The following is a 24,629-nucleotide window of genomic DNA, read 5'->3' on the forward strand; positions in this document are numbered from 1 at the left end:
TATTTAACAGCACACACACACAAACACACACACTATTCAAATGTTTGGGTTGGGTAATATTGTTTTGTGTTCTGGCAAGATATCTCTAAGCTTGTATTTATTTAATCAGAAATATAGTACATGAAGTGAATTTGTGAAATACTATTTAATAAAACCGCTTTCTAATATAATATATTTAAAAATGCTATTTATTCATGTGATGCATAGTTGAATTTTCAGCAGCTATTACTCAGGGTCACATGATCCTTCAGAAATTATTCTAATATGCTGATCTGGAGTTGAATAAACTTTCCATATTAATATCGAATGACTTTTTTTTTTTTTTTTTGTGAATTTTTTTTTTCCAGGTTCACTGAATGAATAGAGAGTGTAAAAGAACAACATTTATACAAAACATAAATCTTTAGTGCCATCTATAATAAATTACTTTACTGTCACTTTTAATAATTTTGTCTATGCTCAAAATTGACTAATTAAAAAAAAAAAAAAAAAAAAGGTTACGGTATACCTAATTTGCCAAAATGAGCATCGCTTTCTTGACTCATTTTATTGGATTTCAAAACATTTCCTCCATAAAATTGGATTAAAATTGCAATTAAATGTTAATTAGACACTGCTCACTGCATTGCAACATTATGAGGTCATTTTACCCTGGTTTCATTCTTGGTCAAGCTCTTGGAAACATACTGTTGCTAATACGGTTCACAGAGGTCATCCTGCGTTCAATTATATAAAGATCCTGATTTAAATAAACCCAGATGACCGTAGGGTGTTATGTAAGAGAGTCAAGAGACTGAAACCAAGAGCATTTGTCTGTGTTTTGGCAGAATGGAGGTGAATCAGAGGTCACAGCCAAAAAACAGAAACTTTTCTTTGTAATCTAAGCTCTGAAAACCTGGCGATAGACGTCTCCACTAAATTGAGTCAAATGCCTTCCTGATGCCCACCTCTCCCAGCAGACATAATGAGCTGCCATCACCGCTGACCATTTTGCCTGCAAAAGTCAGCTTCTGGAAGCAAACGTGTATGAATAATTTAACAAGGAAAGCGTTCTCCATGTCTGTTTAAATAAGGGTGCATCAAGAGAATAAGATACGCAGAGAAAAAAAAAAAAGTCTCTGACTTGCTTCTCTATAGACATCACGCAGATTGTAAACATCATAAAAATATCTTACAGATATCATTAAAAGAGAAAAATCTTCATTCTCCTTAATAACGTCATCTGACGGGATTAATAAAGCAACGCAAAGCCAAATATGTTAACAATACTGACCAAAGGCAGCATTTAAAATGATAAGATCTCAGCTGTAAACGCGACACGAGGCCACGGCTCGCCAGAGACCCAAAATGGAGAGGCTGGTCCTCCAAACGTGCTGGATTGCCTGTTTAGTGGGCCAAGCACTCGATTATACACTTGGGCGGGCGTGACACACTCAGTAAAGGAGTTTAGTGCTCGGCTCGACAGCGAGGTGAATGATGTCGCTTTACGGGAATGAAATGAACGGCTGATGTACAGCTGTTCGCTCCTGCCCTCCGCATGCTCCAGCCGTTACCCGGTGGAGGTGGGCAGAATCTGTCTCAAAGTCAAAGGATTACAACCGTTAAAGCCATGAATCACTGTCAGAACTCAACACTAGTAAAGGGACTTAAAACAGGAAGCCAAGTACTCTGAATGCTCCCATCACGTCCAAATCCACAGCCATATATGCACTTTTGGAAACTTTTAAAAGTGCCAGAGAGAAAATGGATGAGGAGACCTGAGGTAAAATACCATTTCGGGCGTTGAAAATAGAGAGAAATGACACTAAGCAGAAGCAAAAGGCAAGAAAGAGGGAATATGTTTGAGAACCATCTGTTGAGAAAAACTAGCCTGCTAACGTCAGCTGCTGGCTTGGAGAGAAGGCCCATTTTTTGTGGCAACGTGCTCCATCCGCTCTTCTCGGCTAACTGGGATTACCATTAGGACATCTTCCAGGGCTATTATCTGCCTCACATGAGTGCAGCTAGCTTTACGCTTTTAAAATAAATATGGTCTGTTATTTTATTCTCGATGCAAAGGCTAAGTACTCCGCACATGACGTCACAAAAGAAAATAATAGCCGCTGCCTTTCCGACTAAAACTGAACGATTACACATACATAAGATATCTAGCCAGCATATCAAAAGAATCCCATGTGATCAAAGAGAATACTCTCAATTTGTTTACAGGAAACCGCTCTGTGGGAGAAGATAAAAGAAAGGACGGTCATCACCAAAGAAAAAGACCATTCAAACACTAACCAAATGTCGAGACTGGACTTCTCAATGGCTCATCTCGTAAAGGTCAGTGAAGAGAGTAATGCACCAAGTTGGTTCTTGAAATGTTCTTGGTTCTTTAAAAAAAAATAAATCAATTTTCAACTGTCTTCTCTGACATGGGATTACAACCAGTACAGATGCCACTATCTACAATACTTCATACTTAAAATGGAATAAATAAAAAAAAGCAACAATATTTATATATTAAATAATTCTTCAAAGAATAGTTTAAAATTAAAATTCTGACATTAAATACTCACTATCAACCTGTAAGGTCTTTGTTCATCTTCGGAACGCAAATCATCAATTAAGATATTTTTAAGAAAATCTGAGAGCTTGGCCCTGCATAGACAACAAGGGTCCTACCACAGTAAAGGCAGAGGAATGTGACGTAGTTAAAATACTTCACGTGACATCGGTGGTTCAACCTTGATTTTGTGAAGCTATGAGACTTTTTGTGCGTAGATCTGTCAAACAGCAAAACTTTGGAAAATTGGAGTAATTACTGGGAAAAGGCAGGTGTCAAGTGCATAATACATTTCAAATACAAATAAACCAAAAGCTAGATCGCACAGTATTAATGGGCCGTTTGTTATTCCCAAGCAAGTCGTCCATGGATTGTGCATTGCAATATTCTTTTCTACTTATATAGCACAGAATGAATGAATGTTGACCTTTATACACAACAAAGGTAAATGGCACCTTTTCTTTGTGTTTGGAAGCATTTAGGTTTAAGTTCAGTGACATCTGGTTGTAGTCCTTCAGGAAAACCGCTCCACAGCTGTCAGATGCAGAATCCCTGAGCGTGCGCTGTAGTCGAGCACATGATCAGCCGAGCAAAAGGCATTTTCAAGACTGACATTTACATGGATTTATAATAAATATCTCATTAGATGAAACTAAAAAACTCTGGTGGTCTTGTGTTGACAAATTAACCTTTTGTCATGTTTTCATGCTTCACATCACACATCTTGAACTGCAGAAATCTACAGCACACAGCCCTTCTGGTCAGAGTGACTGTACTGCACCACGATACATTTTTGTATTGCAATAATCTTTAGTACCAATGTAATACTGCTAAATAATCAGTTAACAAAAATAGGTTCTAAAACATTTTTCTAACACTCCTGTAAAGTATTTCTGATATTATTTCAAATACAGACATTTTTTAATGTTTAAAATGTCCAGTTTTTAAAAGCATTCTTGGTTATGATAATGTAAAAGATCACGAACATTCATTTAAACATTAAAGGAACAATGATTTTCAATATATACATATATATGTTGGCATAACAACCCACTTTAACTTACAAATTATCTGTCATGTATGCTGTCAGTTGCTGATTTGAGATTTATTCAGGATCATTTGCTATTGGATCAATTGGACTTGTGACAAGCCTAAAGATTTGTACCCAAACCATCCTTTTAACACAGAAAAATAATAATGTGTAATTATAAACCATTGGTTGTATGCAACACAAAAACGCTGCCTGTGGTTTAACAAAAAGCGTATTCACACATCACTCGCATCCCTGCAATCAGGCCTCTGATTACCGCTATTTAAAACTCAAGTGAGCATCTTCATAGCATCCGCATATCATTGACAATATTTACAAACTCTGTGCCCTGGCAAAAGCACTAAATTTAGTAGGAAATTGCTTGTATGCCAAATATTGAAAACTTGAGAGATGCTTGTGAAAGAATGCTGATTGATGAGCTTGACGGCTACACGTACAGTAAGGAACTCCTCAGGTCACATGTCTACAACCTAGTGTGCCAACAAAAATGAACCAGTCCTTTATTGATACACAGCCAATTACAGTCATTCTCATCTACACACTGAAAACACTATGAATGTAGTCTCTGACACAATTCTTTCTCCAAACCAAAAAGACGTGAAATCATACCTGATACAGGTTCCTCCATTGCGGCAGGGTTTGTGCTGGCAGACTGTAGAGTCACAGTTCTGAATGTTTTGGCCTCTGATTGCTTCCCCCACCACAAACAGCTCTTTGGAGCCCATCTGCAGTTCACGTATGCAGCCGATGAAGCCAGAGACGTTCCCACTGTTGTGGTGCAGCTCTGAGAGGGATGGAACGCCACCAAGGAACAGGGGGCCAAACACCACCTGAGAGTTCGGAGGAAGAATAGTGACATATGTTCACAATAACGATGATTCTTGTTGGATTATTTGGCACTTCAAAAAATTTTTGTTGGGCTGCATTTTTAAAGGGGTCATATGATGTACTAAATGGACAAATAGAACATTATTTTTTGCATTTGTTGTAACGTGTTTATGCAGTTTAAGGTTAAAAAAAACTATTTTCCACATACTACTTCCATATTCCCTATTTTTTCTAATACATGTCGATTTTTAGAAGGCTCACGATTCTACAAAAATGGGTTGGGTTCTGATTGGACAGCTATGCACAGTGCATTGTGATTGGCCGAATACCTTAAGTGTGCGCCAAAATGCTATGCCTCTTACCAAAACGTGATGCCTTTTTAAAATCTCTTTTAAGGGTTTGACATTTTTATTCTTTGCAACTAAGCAACAGCCTGTAACACCCCAAAGTAAAATAAAAACTTGGCCCCTTTGAATGAAAAGTACAGTTAATATTATAAAATGTACTTGTAACATTAAAACTTTTCTATTTGAATATTTTGAACGTAACGCATTGCTACATTCTTAGCAGCCATTACTCCAGCCTTCAGTGTCACGTGATCTTTCAGAAATCATACTAAATTGCCAATATGAAAAATGTATTATTATTATCAGTAATGAAAATCGTAGAGTTGCTTAAAATTGTCATGGAGACATGAAACTCTCACTTTTCAATCCATTTAATGCATCCTTCCTGAAAAGAGGGGGAGTGAAAAAAACAGATCCAAAGCTTGATTGGTAGTGAACGTGTTAGATTTTGGCGAAAAAGCTACATATTGTAGGTCACAATACACTTACGCAAAGATATGTCATTACGGTGTGCAATAACTGTTCTGAAGTCAATGGCTCTTAAACACTAGAAATTATAATTAGAGATAAAAGCAAAGTTTTTATCTTTGAAAGGATTTATGGAGCCACTACAGAAGTAAAAAAAAAAAACCTTTTGCTACTGTATGCATTTAGCAATGATTGTTCATTTAGGTCAAAAACGAATGCTCATTTGAAAAAATAAAGTTTATTGGTTTTGATCAGAACAAGATTAAACATCTTTCCATCAATTTAGAATAACATATTAATGAGTCAGTCGGATATATATTTGCCTTCTCAATCATCTATTATGTCAGCAGGACAACAAAACTTTAGAAAACATAAAAACTTTTCTTGCTTCGTTTTTTATCCCCAGCAACTACCCAAAACACTTTAGCAGCTGTCCAGAGCAACAATTCACTTTTGCCAAAGTACACAAGGGCTATACAATCAGAAGACATACAAATCACCTTCAAACTGTTCTAAACTTTCAGACTGGGCTTTGTCGTCCATTTGACAGATATTTCGATAAACAACAGCTTTCAGTAAAGTCTCCAGTGATTTTTTATGTTTATGCAGCTCTATAAATGGATTTGTGGGGCCATTATATTCTGATTAAATCTCTTCTAGTCTGTTGAAAGTGTCTGATTATTGCAGCACAGCTCTCTCTAAGGTTCTCAATCAATTAAAGCACAAACATGAACCAATTATTTAACTTGAATGATCAGACTTATTATTTTTACCCCAAAAATCATTACACCAGCTCTCAAAAAGACTGAGCTTTCTTCTTTACAAAAACAACAGCATAATAACCTACCTGACTGCAAAGTGTATATATATATATATATATATATATATATATATATATATATATATATATATATATATATATATATATATATATATATTCTTCCCATTAGTCAAAATAGTGTGTTTATATGTGGGTGTGAGAATTTCGAATTTCGATCACTGAAATTTCTATAATTTTCTTTTAATTGCTCTAATCTTGTAATTTTTGGTTTTGTTAAAAAAAATTAAGCTAGTGTGAACAATGCTATTTATACTGTAATCTCTATTAAAAAAAAAAACTCATTAAAAATAGTCACAGAATGGTTCAAATAAATCAGAAAATTCATAGATAAAATACAGACAATCTCAGTCATTCAAATGATTGAATATCCAGAAGCAGGTTTACCTCTGACACAGGCTCATCCATATATTTCTGCTGCTGATTAGCAGTTCCATTAGCAACAGCTATCTCAATGATACAGAGCCGGTCATTGTCAAGAGACGGCAATGCATATCTAAAAACGAGAGAGACAGTGAGAGGAGAATACAGATCAAGAATGAGAGAGTAAGACAGAAACAGGGCATGGGAGGGAGGAAAGAAAATCTCATTAGATCATGCAGCATTCACAATAAATCCATTTAAGCATGAAAACTACACAAATTGGTGAAGGGAGTTCTGGGCTTCTACTAGGCCACTCCATGGAAGAAAAATCATCTCAAACTCCTATACAAGCAGTCAATATATTTATCTTCCGAAGCTTGTGTTCTGTCCCCATCCTTTTGCTGTTCTGCTACTCCAGCAATATATTCTCTCAATCATCTCGAAAATGTCAAAAGACAACTCCTCCCTGCTCACGGCTGAAAAACAATCCATTTCAGGAACCTAATGCAACAGTAAAAGCTGCAGAATGTTTCAGCAATCTCCCCACTGAGCTTTCAAATGTCTTGACATGATCAACAGTTATTCTGAAAAAAAAAAAAAAAAAAAAAAAAATCTTCACTGAAAAATACATGGAATTAGCATCTGTATGCTAAAATCATGGATTTTCTCACTGACTGTCCAATCAGCTCTTTTGAGGCACTTGAAAAACTCGACACTTGCTTATTCGAGCACCAGCTTTTGATTTCAGCCCATGTTGGGTTCAGGGCAAGGAGGGGAGAAAAATCCCCTCTCCTTTAATGACCAGATGCGAGCAATCAGGGCGATTGCCCTCATGCTAATTTGAAACAGCCTTGCAGGACACCTCCCTGAAGGCAATCAAAGCCCTACAACTTCAGGTAGCACTAATTACAACACTGGGGAAGTTATGAGAGTCGCTCTGCATACAGATTGACAAATTAATGCCCGATTGGGACCACAAGAAGGAAATTCAACATGACTGACAGCCCGCCGCTGAACCAGTATTGCTGATGAATCCTGAACATAAGGACATGAGCTGATTCGATTGTTTGCGGAGGCTCCTGCAATGACTTTAATATTCTGATATTAGTACACGTAGCGTGATGTTATGAGGTACTAATTATTTTAATCATGGCTCGATAATTACTTTAGGTGCATTGGACAGCTGTTTGCATTTATAGAGACTTCTCATCATGTTTAATGTGCCCTATATGATATGATGATTTCAGCGTTGGCAGTAAATGCGCGAGCGTGCAGTAACATTTGACTATTTTAACACAAAAGATGTTTCGAAAAATTAAAGTGTTATTACTGTTAACTACAGTTAACTAATGTTTACTTGAAATAAATTAAACTGAAATAAAAAAAAGTAAAAAACAAAAAGCAATGGCAGAAATTAAAGAACTTTTAATTCATGACATCGCAAGTCCAACAGGAGCAGCAATAATAAGAGTTATAACAGGTGATGATCGCAGACACAAACACCATCAACGCAATTACCCGTTGGCCCACAGATAACGTTGAGAAAAATATACGTTTATGGTAATTAAGGCCTGTTAAATTGATCTACCATTCTTGAATTCATTTAGATATCAACTTCGACCTGCTCTTTATCTGAATGAGTGCCATTAAGAGCCACAATTGGCGCCACTCATTGATCATTTTTATCACATTGTCCACAACATGTCAATAGCTCAAACTGACTGTGTCATTGCGAGCGAACCACGTATTGTAGGCAAAAACTCCTTCCCAGCTCATGCAACTGTTTTCTTCTCCACACACATTTAAATGCCACCCACTGAGATCTACAGGGGTTTTCCCTTTAGAGCATTAAATCAAATGAACCACAGGCAACAAAGAGAGAGCAAAAAAACAGAATATAAAAACACTCACATTACATTTACCCTGGACAGTACAAACATGATGTTAAAAAGGATTTAAATGTCACTTTATGAAGTGTGGCAGATGACACAATCTTAAATGGCTACGTGCCACCAAATGGCAAAGACAGCTAATATTTCTCAAGGCGCATATTAAAGAAATCTAAAGGAACATCTAGTGTAGCGCTCCAGTGTCTTTGCGGTGTCTGAGCATGACTGTAATGATCCAACTCGGCGCTGGTGTCACTCTTTCTGATGAGCTCTTGTGGACACATGGATACAGTCCTGAGGGAACAGTTTCAGCACACTGGTTATTTGCAGAGAGAGAAGTCGTGTGGGAGTCTCAGTCAGATCTCATTATCTGTTGACTTTTAATTTCTTTAAAAGCATATACACCTCGATTCAAAAGTTTGGGCTTGGCAAGAAGTTTTTTTATTTATTTCTTGATCAGAATTATGTTACAAAAAATAATATTATGAAATAGTTTTGAATAACAATTTTTATTTTTATATATTATAAAATGTAATGTAAAATGTAATATTATTTATTAATATATTACACACTATGTATAATATTCTCTCTCTCTCTCTAATATATATATATATATATATATATATATATATATATATATATATATATATATATATATATATATATATATATATACACACACACACACACACACACACACACACAATTAAAAATGACTGCAGCCCCATAGTAATAACACAATGAGCAAATCATTTATTCTAATATGTTCCATACAAATGTCCTGATTCTATTTAATGGGCTCTTTTTGAAAACCTGAACTGAATCATTATAATTCATATAAAATAATGTGAGCATGGCGGTCAAAACTGATAGGGGAAAAAAAATACATATTTCCAAGTCTACAGCATAATTCAACATGTGTCACCCTGCCTGACACCAGCCACGTGCTACACATAAAAATATGCCTTATCAAAATTGTAGTACTGCCCAAACCCCCCTTTTTCTTTTTGTTCAACATTTACTTGCTCTTTTAAACGGCAAATAGTTGACAGCAATGATCTAATATCTTAAGAATATGTGTGTGAACTTGCCACAACAATGCCAGGCTCTTTGTCTTGGTTGCCATGCTATTGACATGCAGTTGCTAAGGTGGTTTTAGTTATTTTTCCATTTATTTGCAATGATGTTATAGGTTGCTAGGAATTCCGCCATCCATACATCCTGATGAAAAGCCTTATTTATAAAAAAATGTGGTTCCTTTACATCACACGTTTATATTTTACTGGTAAAATATATTTTACTGCTCAGAGGGTTTTTGGAGGTGATTCTGTGCAAATGTGCTCAGACCTGATGCAACATCATGACATCACGCACATACACACAGACACACACACACAAGTGCTGCCGTTCGACAATATGAAATCTAAAAGCTGAATATAATTGCAGTTCATGCCACAGTTCACTAGAATGAATGCTGGGAGACGCCAAGCACCGAGGGGCCACTATTGGTTTGACTAAAAAAACATGTATAAAGCACAGGCAACAGATGGCAGTAAAACATCATGAAGCTGCAGTTCTGCAGTACACACACACACACACACACACTGCTGCTTCTTTATTGGTGGACGTGAAAACAAAGGCAGAAATTACAGAGGACTTTTACTTCATTCCACTTGCAAGTCCAACAGGAACAGCAATAATAACAAGAGGTATGACAAGTGATAATCGCACGCACAAACACCATCAACGCAATTCCCTGTTGGCCCACAGATAATGCAGAGAAAAAAAAAAATGTTTATGCTAATTAAGGCCTGTTAAATAGATCTACAATTCTTACATTTTTTCAGGCATCCACTTCGACTCGCTCTTTACCTGAATAAGTGCCATTAAGAGCCACAATCGGCGTCACTCATTGATCATTTTTATCCCATTGTCCACAACATGTCAATAGCTCAAACCGACTGTGTCATCATAAGCAACCTAAGATGAATGCACAACTGAAGAGCTTTGTTCCCACATGCGTGTTTTCTGAGAGGCGCGCTAACGCGTCAAAGGCCGGTGGCAGATAGCGGCGCTTCCCTTGATCACCCCCACCGAGGGAGCCGATAAAGACAGACGCAGCCCCTCATAGACTCGCTCAACCAGCTTCACTGACTTTCTTGCATTAAAGTGTCAAGGCATTTTTTGCATAACAAGCTCACTCGAATGGCTTCAGTTATTTTGGGCAGCCTGTGTTCTTAGTCATGTCTCCAGCTGATCTTCCAGACCCAAATTACAGGCGCGCCCTACGGCTTTGAGACGCCGCTCCAGATGAGGTATTTTGAGAGTAGTCTGACTACTTCCCTGATTAAAAATAACAATGCTTACAGCCTGCCAGACACAAATATTACTCTCAGAAAGCTGGCATATTTTACAAGCATGCAGGAAAGTAAAATTTGAGGAGTAGCTGTATTGAAAACGCAGCGATTACAGTGCAGCTCTTTTGAAGACTATGAAATAAAACTGGCTAATCATTACAATCCTCAATAGTGACCTGTGAAATGGAACTGCGAATGGATATTAAGCATGTACATGAGATTTGGCCTTGACAATGACAGCTAGTGGAAAATAGCCATGTATATATATATACACACACACACACACACACACACACACACACACACACACACACATATATATACATTTTCCTGCCTGTGTTTTTGATATATTTCATATTCAAAGTAATTTCATGGCCTTAAATATACCAATATAAGCAATGTAAAAACTAAATTCAACAGTTTGAGGAATGAATATATGGGGTCTCAGCAGTTACTGGGAAATAAATAGGAAGGAAGCAAAAATATCTGCAGATCTAATTCATTGATCCACAGAGCAGCCGCATTAATAATGCTTCCTTTTTCCCCCAAACAAACCCAGCAGTAGTTCCCCAGGAATAAATGGCATACATTTAAATAATAATACGTGCTAGAGAATGGAAAGTTCATGTGTAATAAAGGACAGGACCCGATGCTGTGTAATGCAGCATCTCGCGCTTGTTGACCTTTGGCTTTGTGTGAACAGAAATGACTCACACACAGCGGACTTGGGTAAGAGCCAATCACAGCAGAAGCATCTGACAATATATGCAGACATACATAGACACACAAACACTTGCAACAGACTTACCGGATAAACAATATGTCACCACCGCAAGCCTTTAACCTAATTTAACCTGTCTGCCGCACAGACCAGTAATACACCACATTAAGCAAACTCAACACTGAAAAGCCTCCAGCAACACATATGCAAGATCAACAGACCATATTAGAAGGTTAACTTTACGTGCAGTGTCGATTACGAACAGTATGCATTCAAAAAAAACAACAGCAATGTATGCTGCTTATTTGTTGCATATCCATCCGTAACAAGCCACAAAAAAAGCAAATGAAAGATAGAAACGAGGAAAGGAGAGCCGGACCGCTTAGAAACAGCACAGTCAAACTGCGTTCACAAAGTATGAATTAATAAGATCAACGTATGAATAAAAGATCATTCTTCAAGTGAATTGAATACATCAAACATTCACAACAGAACATTATTCCCAGAAATGGGAGAGAGGGAGAATGAGGTGTAAGTTTCAGACTTCTTTAAAACTCAGAGGCGTGCTTTGATGTGGGAAATCTAGATCAGCAGTTTAGGAAGACTGATCAAAAAGTTTGGACTAAAGTATTCCTTCCGTCGTTTCTTGAAGCGATGCAGCGGTGGAATGTTGCACAGTCGACCCATCTACTTGTCACTTGATATGAATTTATGTGAGCTGAGTAAGATCAGATAAGATAGAAATGTATTGATCCCCGAGGGGGAATTTGCTTGTCACAATGGCACAGTGTCACGCAGAACAGAACTGTGCATCATAGGCCAGTAAACACAAAAGGGCAAAAGAGAACAGAACAAAATGAACACGATAATAGACTGAATCACTTGCCACTAGCCATTATTTTTGATCGATGGCTTCAAGTCAGAATTGTGTTATAATTATCCCTTTTTCTTTTTTCTCTTGATTGTTATATGGCTGGTCGAATACATGCATACTCCAAATACGCATACTATTTTGCATTATGTAGAATGTGCTGTATACAGTGCTCTGTACGTTAGAGTTACATGCATGAATGTAATGTTGGAGGAACTACTGCATTTGACAATGTGCATGATAGAGCAGAGCTCACTGCGTGGGATACTGTATCAAACAAAGCAATGCACTCAACCTGACCTTCTGCTTACATGGCAATGAATGAACCAGAAGTAAATCCAAGTGAAATTTGAACTGCTTTGATTTTTAACTGTACTGTATAATAGTAGTACAGCTTCCCCAAAGTCGGACTTCTCAACTGAAAAGAAATAATTTTGAATTTACTTTGCAAGATCTGCTTTATCCTGAAACTATCTATCCATCTCTCTCTTTATATTATACCATGATTATCCAGAATATTTTTTTTACATAATATATGTGTACTGTTTATTTATTATGTATATGAAAACACACACACACACACAGTAGATATTTCGAAAAATTACATGTAAATACATTTATATTGTTATAACTGATATTATATATAACTATATAAACATAACTTTTTGTGTTTGTATTAATATACATACATAGTACACACTCAAATATGATATAAACAGAAGCTTTTATTATATACTAGTATGTAGTTGGGGACACTTAATTTCTAGTGACTATTGCCGATTTCATTACAAAGGTAAAAAAAAATAAATATATAATAACACTAATACTAATACTACTACTAATAAAAATAAAGTATATAAAAGTAAAATACAATTCATTATTTACACTAATTATATGAATCATCATAAAACTTTCCTTCATTTATAATTTAATTCAGCTTCAGCAGTTGAACTGGAATGCTGAATGTATTTGCATAGCTGTTGGTGCATTGTGCCTTTTTAATTTTTTCTTAAGTGTGTTCCTAGACGAATAAGTAATCCATTGTGCAATGTGACATGTTTCATTTAACTGACAAGGTTTTCAATCATTCTTCAACTGCTCAACAGCTTCTATAATTTGGTGAGCCTCATCTAAAAACATTGACATCTCAAGTGCTGAAGGACTTTCGCCAAATAGACCGCTGACACGGGCTTGAGCATCTCAAACCTCCCCGCGCTGCTCTCAGGTATATCATCAGGAGCCAATGATTCACATTACTTTCTCCAGTGTCTGATTTTTCAAGTGACCCATTACGCTGTGGCGATGGAAAATCTGAGATGATGGGAATCCCCACAAAGAGTTAGATAATCAAAAGCATCACTCAACATCAAGTCACAAGAAGGAGAAACACTAAAAGTATGCGGACACCTGAACACTACATCCGTACGCGACTCTGAAGCATTTTAAAATATATGGAGTTAGCCCTCCTTTTGCAGCTATAACAGCTTCCGCTCTTCTGGGAAGGCTTTACACTTGATGTTGGAACATGGCTGCAGGGATTTGCTCCCATTCAGACATATGAGGTCAGGCAGTCAGCATTCCAATTCATCCCAAAGGTGGTTCAGGTCTGGGCTTTATGCAGGGCAGTCAAGTTTTCTCACACCAGGCTAAGTAAATCATTTCTTTATGCACCTCGGGAGACTGTGAAGCCGAAACAAAAAAAAAAAAGAAGGTACGACCGATGTTTGATAATGAGATTGCATGGCTATATGCTTGATTTTTTTTTTTTTGCAACAGTCAAACCCTTTAAGTACCGTAGTCCATGAAAGCACATGTAAAGTCCCACAAAAACCATACCACACACATAAAGCCGGCGACACATTTATGTTAATTAAAAATAAATAATTAAATAGTGCCACTCAGACGCTCTCCTCTAATGAAAGTTACCACACTCTATCCAGCTGCATTAAAATTCTGCTTAAGTGCCACTTGGCTGACCTTGATCCAGTACCACGCAATGCCTGATCTCATCGGATCTTCATGGCTCTAGCAGACCCAGAGAAATGACCTCAAAATCAAGAGGCAGAATTACTAATATCGACAGAGCCAGGTTTATTCTCACCGTCTGACAGGAGGAGGAGATTAGACCCTCATGTCAGTGCTCAGGAGTCAGGGGTAGGGTGCATACTGTATAGTATGCTAGAGCCATGTATAGGTGAAAGTAGCAGGATATTCTCATTAGCATCAACCAAAAGACAAAAATGTTTATTTCAGATGATAAAAAGAATAGTCAATCAAAACAAAAAAATTACTTTAAATTTACTTTAACTTAAGGCCATTCAAGATGTGGATGAATTTGTTTCTTCATCAGAACATATTGGCAATTGTAGTTATACATCACTTACTCTCCAAGGGATCTTATGCAGTGAATGGGTGCCATCAGAATTGAGAATCCAAACAGCTAATAAAACCATTCAAGTAATCCAAGTCACTCCAGTCTATAAATTAACATCTTGTGAAGTAAAAAGCTACTGTATGTGTTTGCGAGACACATATACGTCATTAAAGTTTTCATTTTAAACCATCACTTCTGGCCAAAATACTAATCACAATGCTTTCTCCGGTGGAAAAAGTCCATCCCCTGTTGTCCTCTTACATCAAAATCCATATTTGTGTAAAACGGTATTGGAAAGTTCTCACTTCTAATCGGTGCTTAATCTGTGGATGTTTCTTTTCTCGCTGGAGAAAGTAATATAATGGAGAGGGCTTTAGCTGGAAGCAACAGTATAAAGTTAAATACATCTCAGTAATGGATTTATTACATACACGCGGCTTGTACTTACATTACTCATGAATTATTCAGATGTCTTTCTCAGCTGTTTTTAACTCTCATTCTGATGGCACCCATTCACTGCAGTATGATGTAATGCTAAACTTCTCCAAGCATGCTGATGAAACACGTTGGATGGCATGACAGTGCGTATTGGCTTTAAACTTTGTATAAACAAGTAAATACGGCTAAATCAAATATAAAGACATTTCCTATATAAGTGACTCAATGCACAGTACATTATTAATCTTTTGTCCTACATTACAATTTAGAATTCTTTTTTTTTTATTATACTTACATGAATTTTACTCATGAATGTACAAAGTTGTACTGACAGATGCAAACAAACAGTAACAGTTAGTGCTACCCCTAGTGTCTGTTGTACAGCTCTTATTTTCGATATTTAAAAATTGACATACAGTAATCAGATGTCAGTCTGTTGACAGTGCAGCATGAACTGACAACAGGTAAATAAAGCCCACTCTCCCAACTGCCTTCAGCGTGAGTTGTTGGCACGGAAGGGTGCATGTTTATTCGTCTGCAATGATATCTTTAACTTGCTGTAATCGTAATGCTATTTAAATGACAATATGCTGCACTCCTTTTAAAAGAGCTGCTGGTGCACACTGGCCAAATCAAGACACAGTCTTTTCTCCTCGCTACTTCAGACACCATGCTGTGTCAATTGCTGCTTTAATTTTTAACTAGAGATGGATTTCTTTTTATCCCGTTGAACTTGCTGTTGAACCTTGCGGCTTTTAAAGAGGTTTTAAATAAATGCACAATTTTGATACTTAAGACAATTTTAAGACCGTTAACACATGTTGCCTGTGGAACTGACTGCGCTTGTATTCTATTTGTGCTTAGCACCATTCTTTTAATCTTATACAACGGTCTTGGATCTTAAAGGGACAGTTCTTTTTCTAAAAAGGGAAATTCCGTTAGTATTTACCCACCAAAGCTGTATGACTATTATTATTCGATGTAACAGAAAAAAAAATCATATTTTGAATAATTTCAACCCTCCCTCCCCCTTCTGGATCGACAGGATTGAGAATAAATGATGACAGAACCTTCTTTCTTTTTTGGAACTATCCCTGTAATTGTAACTGATGCCCCTGCTCTAGGATGTGTCAAATCTTTTCATTCTACCATCTGAATCAGGTATTTCTAAAGGATTTATACACAGTTTTTACAGTATCTCACTTCATCATTCAAAATCTTATTGGGCACGCGTGTGCCAATGTCAAAGGAATGACTCATTCTTTGGAATATTGAGAACAAAGAAAGCAGACATTCAGAAAAGTGCAGATGGCACATCTGACAATATCTCCATTCCATCAGCCAGAGTATTTCCTCAGACGAGTGACAGAAGGAGAGAAACCTTCTCCAAGTCCTAAGAGATGAGACCACTGAGTCAAACTAGACAGCAGGAATATCTCGAGACAACTGATACAGGCTGTCGGATTGTTAAGTTAGAAGTACTTGGCATCTAAACACATCCCCTATGGGAGAAAAGCTGTTCAAGAAACCCATCAAATATAAAAGTAAAATCAGAACCCTAATGGCTGAGGGCTGCTATATGCATCCGCGAAATAGCATTGCAGCTAAAATATAAAAAACAATGTATGCAATAAAAGTTTGCTTAACTGCTCTCTGAACACAATTACATTTGGAGAGATTTCATTAAACTATATGCTTTACAAGCATCCAGAGGTGAACTAAAATGTAGAAGTAGGTTCATAAACATGACAAATGCATTATTTTCATTTGAACATAAACCCGTTATATTTTTTTGTAGAATTAGTAATACATTTACAGCTTACAGTAAGTCCTATAAGCAAGCAGGACTATCAATCAATTAAAAATCAATTGATTATTGTATTATATTTTCAGTAGTTTTAAACTATTTGTCTACTGTAGAATTTTGATGCTTGTTAATTAACTGCACTAACATGATAAACTGAATAATATTCTATTATTCACTTACATCATTTAATGTAGTAATAGCAATATATATGCTAATATTGAATAAATGCAATACTATTACCAGCCTCTTGAATTCTTTTGAAAATGCCTTTTAGCAACACATTCAAGCACAATCATATTTACTAAATATATAATAGTAAAATTAATAGTGTGATAGTTTGTGACCTTAAACACATGTCCTATTTGAGTGGTTATATATGTTCGTGGCATCATTTGAATTATTGAATTATGTACAAGCAGTGAGTGGCTCCTTCAAGATAATGTTAATTAGAATTATTGTAATGTGTTGAAAGGAACAATGTCTAATATGTAGCAGTAAGTTTCACTGCTGCTGTGTGATTATGAAAATTACAACAAAGACAAACATTAAACCTGAGCCATATGAAATGCAGCTTTGATGTGACTCCCAAATGTCAAAACTCACGAGTCCCAAGCATGTGATTTCAAAAGCATACTCAAACAAAAAGCCACTGCTTTTATTTATTAACAACACATAAAATTGGCATATAGGAATTAGGTTTAATGAGTTTTGAATGCATATTTTTTCTTTTATCATTCAACTATCACACTTTAATTTCTCAGTTGCTGAAATTTTATTAAAACAACTGTTTTTTTTTTAATAGGAAGATCACATTAAACACTTTTTTCATCGCAGCCTTATTATTTATGTTTTGCAACCTTTAAAATTGCAATAGTCATATTAATTAACTCAAGAAATCGGCGAAAATTCCAAATCACTGTAGGAAATTATACATGAATATGTTTATTTAGATTCAAACTGTAAAAAAAAAACCCAGAATCATTTCTTAAAGTGCACTGCCAATATTATAATAATTTCCAGTATTTTTAATTATCAGCCTTTTTTTTTATTTTAAATCTTAATATACAACTTATTTATCAAAACTGAATAAGATATAAAAAACCTTTGTTTTTAGAGAATGTCTTGAATTAAGTTTATGTTCCACAGATTATTGCGAGAGTGCAAATAAAACAGTTAATGCCTAAAACAAGAAAAAATTTACATTTTACCATTTGGCTTCTCAAGATAATTAATCATGTTTTGAGATTTTTTGGTGTAAAAAAATAAACGTAATTCTCACCTCACTAAAATTGGCACCCAGCTGTTGATCCTGATATTCTGTGGAGCAGCTGCAGTCAAAACATGAACACCACTGCAGCCCAACCTGGCCACCGGTCTTCCATTCTGGAGAAAAACATGGAGGAAACGGTCTCCAAAATTCTGCTCCCGGCCTGAAAGGACAGAGGAGATTTAAAAAATGTAATTTAAAGAATCTTTCACTCAAAGCTAATTATAATGAGATTTGAAGATGACCTGTTTTCATCTGTGACTAGAAACCCTGTTCCTGAATCTAGTATCTGTTCATATGTGTTAAATGTAATAACATCTGTATTTCTTTTTAATAAACTTCAGTTGTGCTCATACCAAATTATAACCCCAAGAAAATCTTCATAAAGGACTTACTTGACTTTACTTGTGTTACCTGGTGGTATACAAATGCAGTTTGGCATTTCATCTGCAACATTTTCATTTTGAAAATATTGTTTTTGCCGTGCCCAGCAAGTCTTGTGGAATTTTTATGAACATTTTACAATTTAGTGATGTACATTTAATGCAGGTAGAAATAACTTTGCAAGAGATCATTTAATTACCCGATTAGTTCAAACACACTGATTTATTCAGGAACAAAAGAAGTGCTTAAGAATGAGTCAATAAATTATTCACTCAACCGAATAAAAAAAAAAAAAAAAAAAAAGCTTATTCATTCATTCATTCATTCATTCATTCATCTGATATATCAATGGACATAATAATCTGTCTAAATGTAAGTTGGTTAAAATTCCATAACGTTAACTCTTTCTGACCTTACAGAATAGTTTTTTTTTCTTTTTCATTCTTTTGAATGAATCATCAACCCTGTTTGGTTTTCTTCGTTTTTTTGTACACCTGCTAAATCCGCCAATAATTAGCAGACAGAACAAATCATGAGAATTTCAGGAAATCTAATTATACTGTTAAGAGGCATGAGCGCATTATGGTTTGCAGTGTGCAGAAGCACAAGGTATCAGAAATAAATCAATAACAGTCTATTTTATTCCCACTTGAGCTAAAGCAGTCGCACAACAATATTGCGGAGCTTCCTGCTTACTGTGGCATATCTGGCAACGACCCCAGTGATTGCAGATGCACTTGGCACCTACTGCATCAACTACAGTTGTAGTTCCTCGTCTTTTTTATGTTAAGGAGATGGTGTGTAGGAAAATGACAAATTACTCCTTATTGTCCCAATGGCCCTGTTACCCTGTACTGGGTCTAACGGTGCATGCATTCTCTTGTCAGTACCTGTCACCTGTTATATTCACAATCCCTCTTGTCGGCTGATGACTGAAGCCCAGCGGGAGTCTCACATCGTGCTTGCGGGAAGGTTTTGTTTGGAAGGGAGTGAAAGGATGAGATGCATGTCTTCTGATCAGCTTCCTTTGATCTCTAGGCTTCTAGAGTTTCTTATATTCAGACAAGAGAGCTTCAGCCGGGCTGCACATCGACACATCTGAGCTTTATCAATGACTAGCGGAAATACACTTGAATCCAAGCGGTTAATTTATTGATAGGAAAAATAAAAATGTATAAATAAATAACTGAAACGTGAACTGATTTGGTATTACATTATAGATCAGATTCCAGTGTTGTATTGCTTTTCCTTTTTTATAGAGAGACACATAGTGGGGTTCAAAAGACTGATATCGCATCATAATATTTAGGATTTATAGATTTATATCAGGAAATGTACAATTTGAGGGAGTTTAAAAAAGTTGTTAAAAATAAAGTTATGTGAATTGAAGATATCTGCATAATTTTTTTAAGATTTTGCCATGTAATGTAATATAATATAGAATTATCAGTTTTGCATTAAAGTTAGAAAATCTACATTTTAAATTTAAAAACATTTTCACTAGTTGTCTTATACATTTGGATGCTACTCTAGGCATTTGGATGAATTTGAAAATGATCAAAAGTTTAAAAATATTGAAATGGCAAATTTCATTTTGAAATGTTGAGTAAAAAAATGTATTAAAAAATTATATATATATATATATATATATATATATATATATATATATATATATATATATATATACACACACACACACACACACACACACACATATATTTACACACACACACACACACACACACATATATATATATATATATATATATATATGTGTGTGTGTGTAAATATCATATGTAGAATGTAAAATATCATATTAGAATGAAAATAACAGAGCAAAATACACAAGCATTTTTCAGTTATCTCAGACTACTGGACCCCACTGAAAGAATTGAAATTATCTGGATAAAATTGACATTGATCAAAAGTCCACTCGCCACAGAAAAATAAATAAGTTACTAATCACATTCACGCCGGGTTGGGGGAGCATTCTAATTAAATCAGTCAGTTTCCCTCCTCTAACATTGATGAATGTGTCACAAGCTGAACGACAGAGCGAGCCCAAATGCTTGCTCCCTGTCTTTTTTTTTTTTTTTTTTTTTTTTTTTTTTTTTTTTTTACATGGCTAATCTATAAAAGGAATTTCACGAGAACTCTGACAGGTTGAGACATGAGATAAACACTGTCATATTGGCCGTGTCAGGTGAGCTGCATATGCACGGCTAATCTGACAGGGTGGAAGTAAAATGAATTTTCTAACTTGACATCAAGAGCAATCTCATTCAAAGATGACAGTCCATCCAGCCTCTCTGCCTTTAGTGCCAACAATTTATAGACATGACTCATCTCCCTATCAGGTTATTTAAATGTCAGGTGATTGCCAAGACCGCTGCTACTGATGTAATATGGACTGCATTTTAACCATTTGAAATAAGCTTGAAATTTTGAGCAACGCTGACTACAAATGTGACAGTGAAACAATAATTGATAAAGCACTTCACACAAAAACAGTGACAATATTTCAAACTTCTTGCATGAGCACAATATTCAGACGAACGTGATGATGTTTTAGTATGAAGAAAAAAATTATACAAACGTCCTTCAAAGCAATCTGTTGCAGCAATTGTGTTAAAATTTTATATTAAAAGACAAAAGTATTTTTACTGATTTTTTTCACTGCATTTTAAAGATTTAAATGATTTGGATAAAACTAAAAGTGATCAAAAGTTCAGCCACGAAAAAATAAATATGTTACTAATCATATTTGAAAATTAAGTAATTATGTAAAACGAAGAGGAAATGTTCTATCTTGCAATTTAAATAATGTGTGACATTGAGCATGCAGACCTTTCCGTCTAATCTCATCAATAAATATTTAAGATATTAGAAGACGTATAGTATTTTTTTTAGATAAATATTGTGAGAGGGGCCTATCCTGTAGCTCCAATAACACAACATAAAAATGAGCCTTTTCACATGTTTCGCTGAAATAATTTAGCTATGATTTCTGCTGGTTGGATCACAAACAAACAGGAAAGTTTACTCTGGATCTGACAAGCTCTAATCTCATTGACTTACTTTATCTGACTTGCTAAAGTCATGGCGCGCAAGATTTTTAATCAATCAGTTTGGAAACAAATTTGTGTTTACAAGGCGCCAGATTGACAACGAGTGCTTCTGGACATACGGTTAATATGTATAGCCAATTATTACGTCAATCAGTTGATTAAAAAGCCTGAACTCTTGAGTACGACAGAGATTTGTCAGCAAGGCAACGTTTAATAAAACAAAGACCATGTATAATATATTCCTGTTTTCCAATAAATTTTAATGCATTATAATTAATGTAAATTTAATTCACTCATTTACAGGTAAAAATCCCCAAATACTCATTCATTTGGAGTTCGGCCCAGCCAAGGGACTATATTTGTTTAGGACAAAGTAATTGAAGAGCATCATCCAGCAGGGTTTGCCAATTAGCTAATGGGATCAGCCATCATAACTTTAAATTCAGCCCACAGCACATATCCTGGTGTGATTGATTTCACCTAGAGACATTTGCTATGTCATTAACATGTCCTGAGAGAGGACTTCATTACTGGATAAAGAGGTACAGTCGACGGTCCGGCGTTTTAATTTAGCGCTGAGGCTTACAGTTATATTCACAGTCTCATAACTCAGTGTGTGTAATCCGCAGCCTGCGATGCCGAGAAGCCAATTATTCATTAACACACACAGATAGAGTATGAGTTATCGAGTCAAACTTTCCGCATCGTTTGGATGTGATTGCTATTCAATGGACACGCAAGGAGCAAACAGCCAATATTTCAAGAACGTCATGTCAAAATTAATCACTTACCTCTCAAATCAAACTGACAATATCATTCTTACATACTCTGGGTGTATTTATATACAGCCGTTCACCCTAATGTTGGAGCGCAAAACGAGCAGGTAGCCATAGAAACATGTAATTTATGACTAATATGTCATTGGTTTGAAATTAGCACAGCTAATGATGCCTGTGCGCAAGTTTTCAGTTAGAAATGTTTGAAGGCCTGACGAGGTTTCCATGGTTAACTGTATTCGATGTATTTCTGAAGCAAAATGAAAAAGGAAGTCCAATAAAAATAGAAGCATCTCATGAGCTTTAAACAGCATTAAAAAAAATATTTTTACACATTAGAATATTCAGTAGCTACAATTTCTATCGATATATAAACTACCATTCAAAATATTATTTAATATAAACATTATTATTATTTTTACTTTTTTTTCAGCAAGGATGCATTAATTTGACACTGAAGACTGAAGTAATGGCTGCTGAAAATTCAGCTTTGCCATCCGAAAAATGTATTAAATGTAAAATATATTCAAAAAGAAAACTGTTATTTTAAATTATAATATTTCATAACATTTACAAGTATTTGTGATCAAATAAATGCAGCCTTGGTGAGGAACGAACAACTTTTGAACCGTATAAGGATGTTTATAATAAAATGAACTTTTTGCTTCATAATAGTATATGCTGGGCTATGTTAACCTCTGTTGAACACAGATGGTATTAGGAGGAGAGGACTGCATTTTAATAGACAAAAATTAGCATGCGCTCCTGTGTGCAAGGTGAGTCATCTGTATTTTAGTTGGTTTCCCAGAAGAGAAATGTGTACATATCCTAAAAATTCATTTTAGCATATGGATGAGCTCAAAGCCAGCGTTCCAGACAAGCACTAAAAGCCACGAAACTCTCCATTTTGATTTCATGGGGACTTTTGAGAGCTAAATTCTCCAGTGACTCTCAGATACTCACAGTAGAGAATAGTACCATGAGGTGTCTTGCTCTTCATCATCAAATACATGGTCCTCCTGTTCTCAGTGGAATGGCTTGTAAAGTGCATGTCTGACTGAAACAGGGATGTCAGAGATGGCAACTCCAAGAAAGAGGTACCATCAAATCGAGGGAAAAAGATTGTTGCATCTGAAAAAAAGAGAAAAATAACAATTCTTTCAGTAAAAGGTGCATTTGACAGTTCAAGTAAACATCTGTCCTTCGCACAGTTTTGTCCTTAATAATTAGGTTTTAAATGCATGTGGTGTGACAAATACATTTCATAAAAGGGCAAATATTTCCAAGTGTACATACGCATACAGAATATCAAACATTTGGAATAATTAAGTTTTATTTAAACAAGATATTATTTGATAAAAAACGAATAACAGAAATATTTACAATATTTCTGTTATTTACACTAAAGCACTTAAGAGAATACCAATTAACATAAATATATATATAAAAGAAAAATATATAAGATATATTAAATATAAAAACAAAAGGCAAGGCTGAATTTTCTGCATCATTACTCCAGTTTTCAATGTCACATGATTCTTTAGAAATAATTGTAATATGCTGATTAACTGCATATTTTATTATTGTCAGTGATAAAAAATGATTATGCTCTCTTGCTTAGTTTTTTTTTGCATATACTAGCATTTAAACGATTATATGTGTACAAAATTCTGGATAGATTATATTGATCAAAAGTGACAGTAAAATAATTTCTAATAGCATTTCTGTTTCAGATATAGGATGTTATTTTGAGATAAATATTAAATATAAAGTATTTAAGTAGTAAGACAAAATATTTCTTCACAAATAGTACTACAAAAACGAAATTATTTGATGACAAAATAGAAAACATGGATTTTAAAAATGTACAATTACAGTATATATTTATATTTATCGGACTAGCGACATTATGACTTTTGATGGTTTACTAGTATAACCTCCACGCTGAATGCACAGTCAAGAGCAGTAACGTCTGCCAGACTCTGATAAGTAGCCTACACGTAAAGGCAGGAGGATCCTGTCAGGACGTGTTCTGAAGCAATGTTATCTCCCACATGGTGACAGACGACAGTGACTTTAGGGGAAGAGGAAGGTGGGTGTTGTGTGCTATGGTCAGGACCTCTCTGCCGCGGTAATGATCTGTTAGCTTTTACACAGAAGGCAATGTATGCAGCACGACACTGTCAAGGGATATGTGACAAGACTTCAACGTGGCCTGTCCGTGTTGAACGTGTGTC

General features: G+C 35.6%; 1 protein-coding gene across 1 annotated transcript in view; it reads right to left on the reverse strand.

Moving 5' to 3' along the window:
• eys (eyes shut homolog) overlaps positions 1–24,629 on the reverse strand; it is a 156,511-nt gene that overhangs the window by 16,432 nt on the left and 115,450 nt on the right. Inside the window, exons 35-38 of the mRNA XM_043256030.1 lie at positions 23,356–23,523; positions 18,177–18,327; positions 6,465–6,573; positions 4,206–4,426 (exon numbers count right to left, since the gene is read on the reverse strand). Coding sequence (XP_043111965.1) covers positions 4,206–4,426; positions 6,465–6,573; positions 18,177–18,327; positions 23,356–23,523 — 649 coding nt within the window. The remainder of the gene's footprint in view (positions 1–4,205; positions 4,427–6,464; positions 6,574–18,176; positions 18,328–23,355; positions 23,524–24,629) is intronic.

Source organism: Puntigrus tetrazona, chromosome 13 (genome assembly GCF_018831695.1).
Source record: "Puntigrus tetrazona isolate hp1 chromosome 13, ASM1883169v1, whole genome shotgun sequence".
NCBI classification, from domain to species: domain Eukaryota; kingdom Metazoa; phylum Chordata; class Actinopteri; order Cypriniformes; family Cyprinidae; genus Puntigrus; species Puntigrus tetrazona.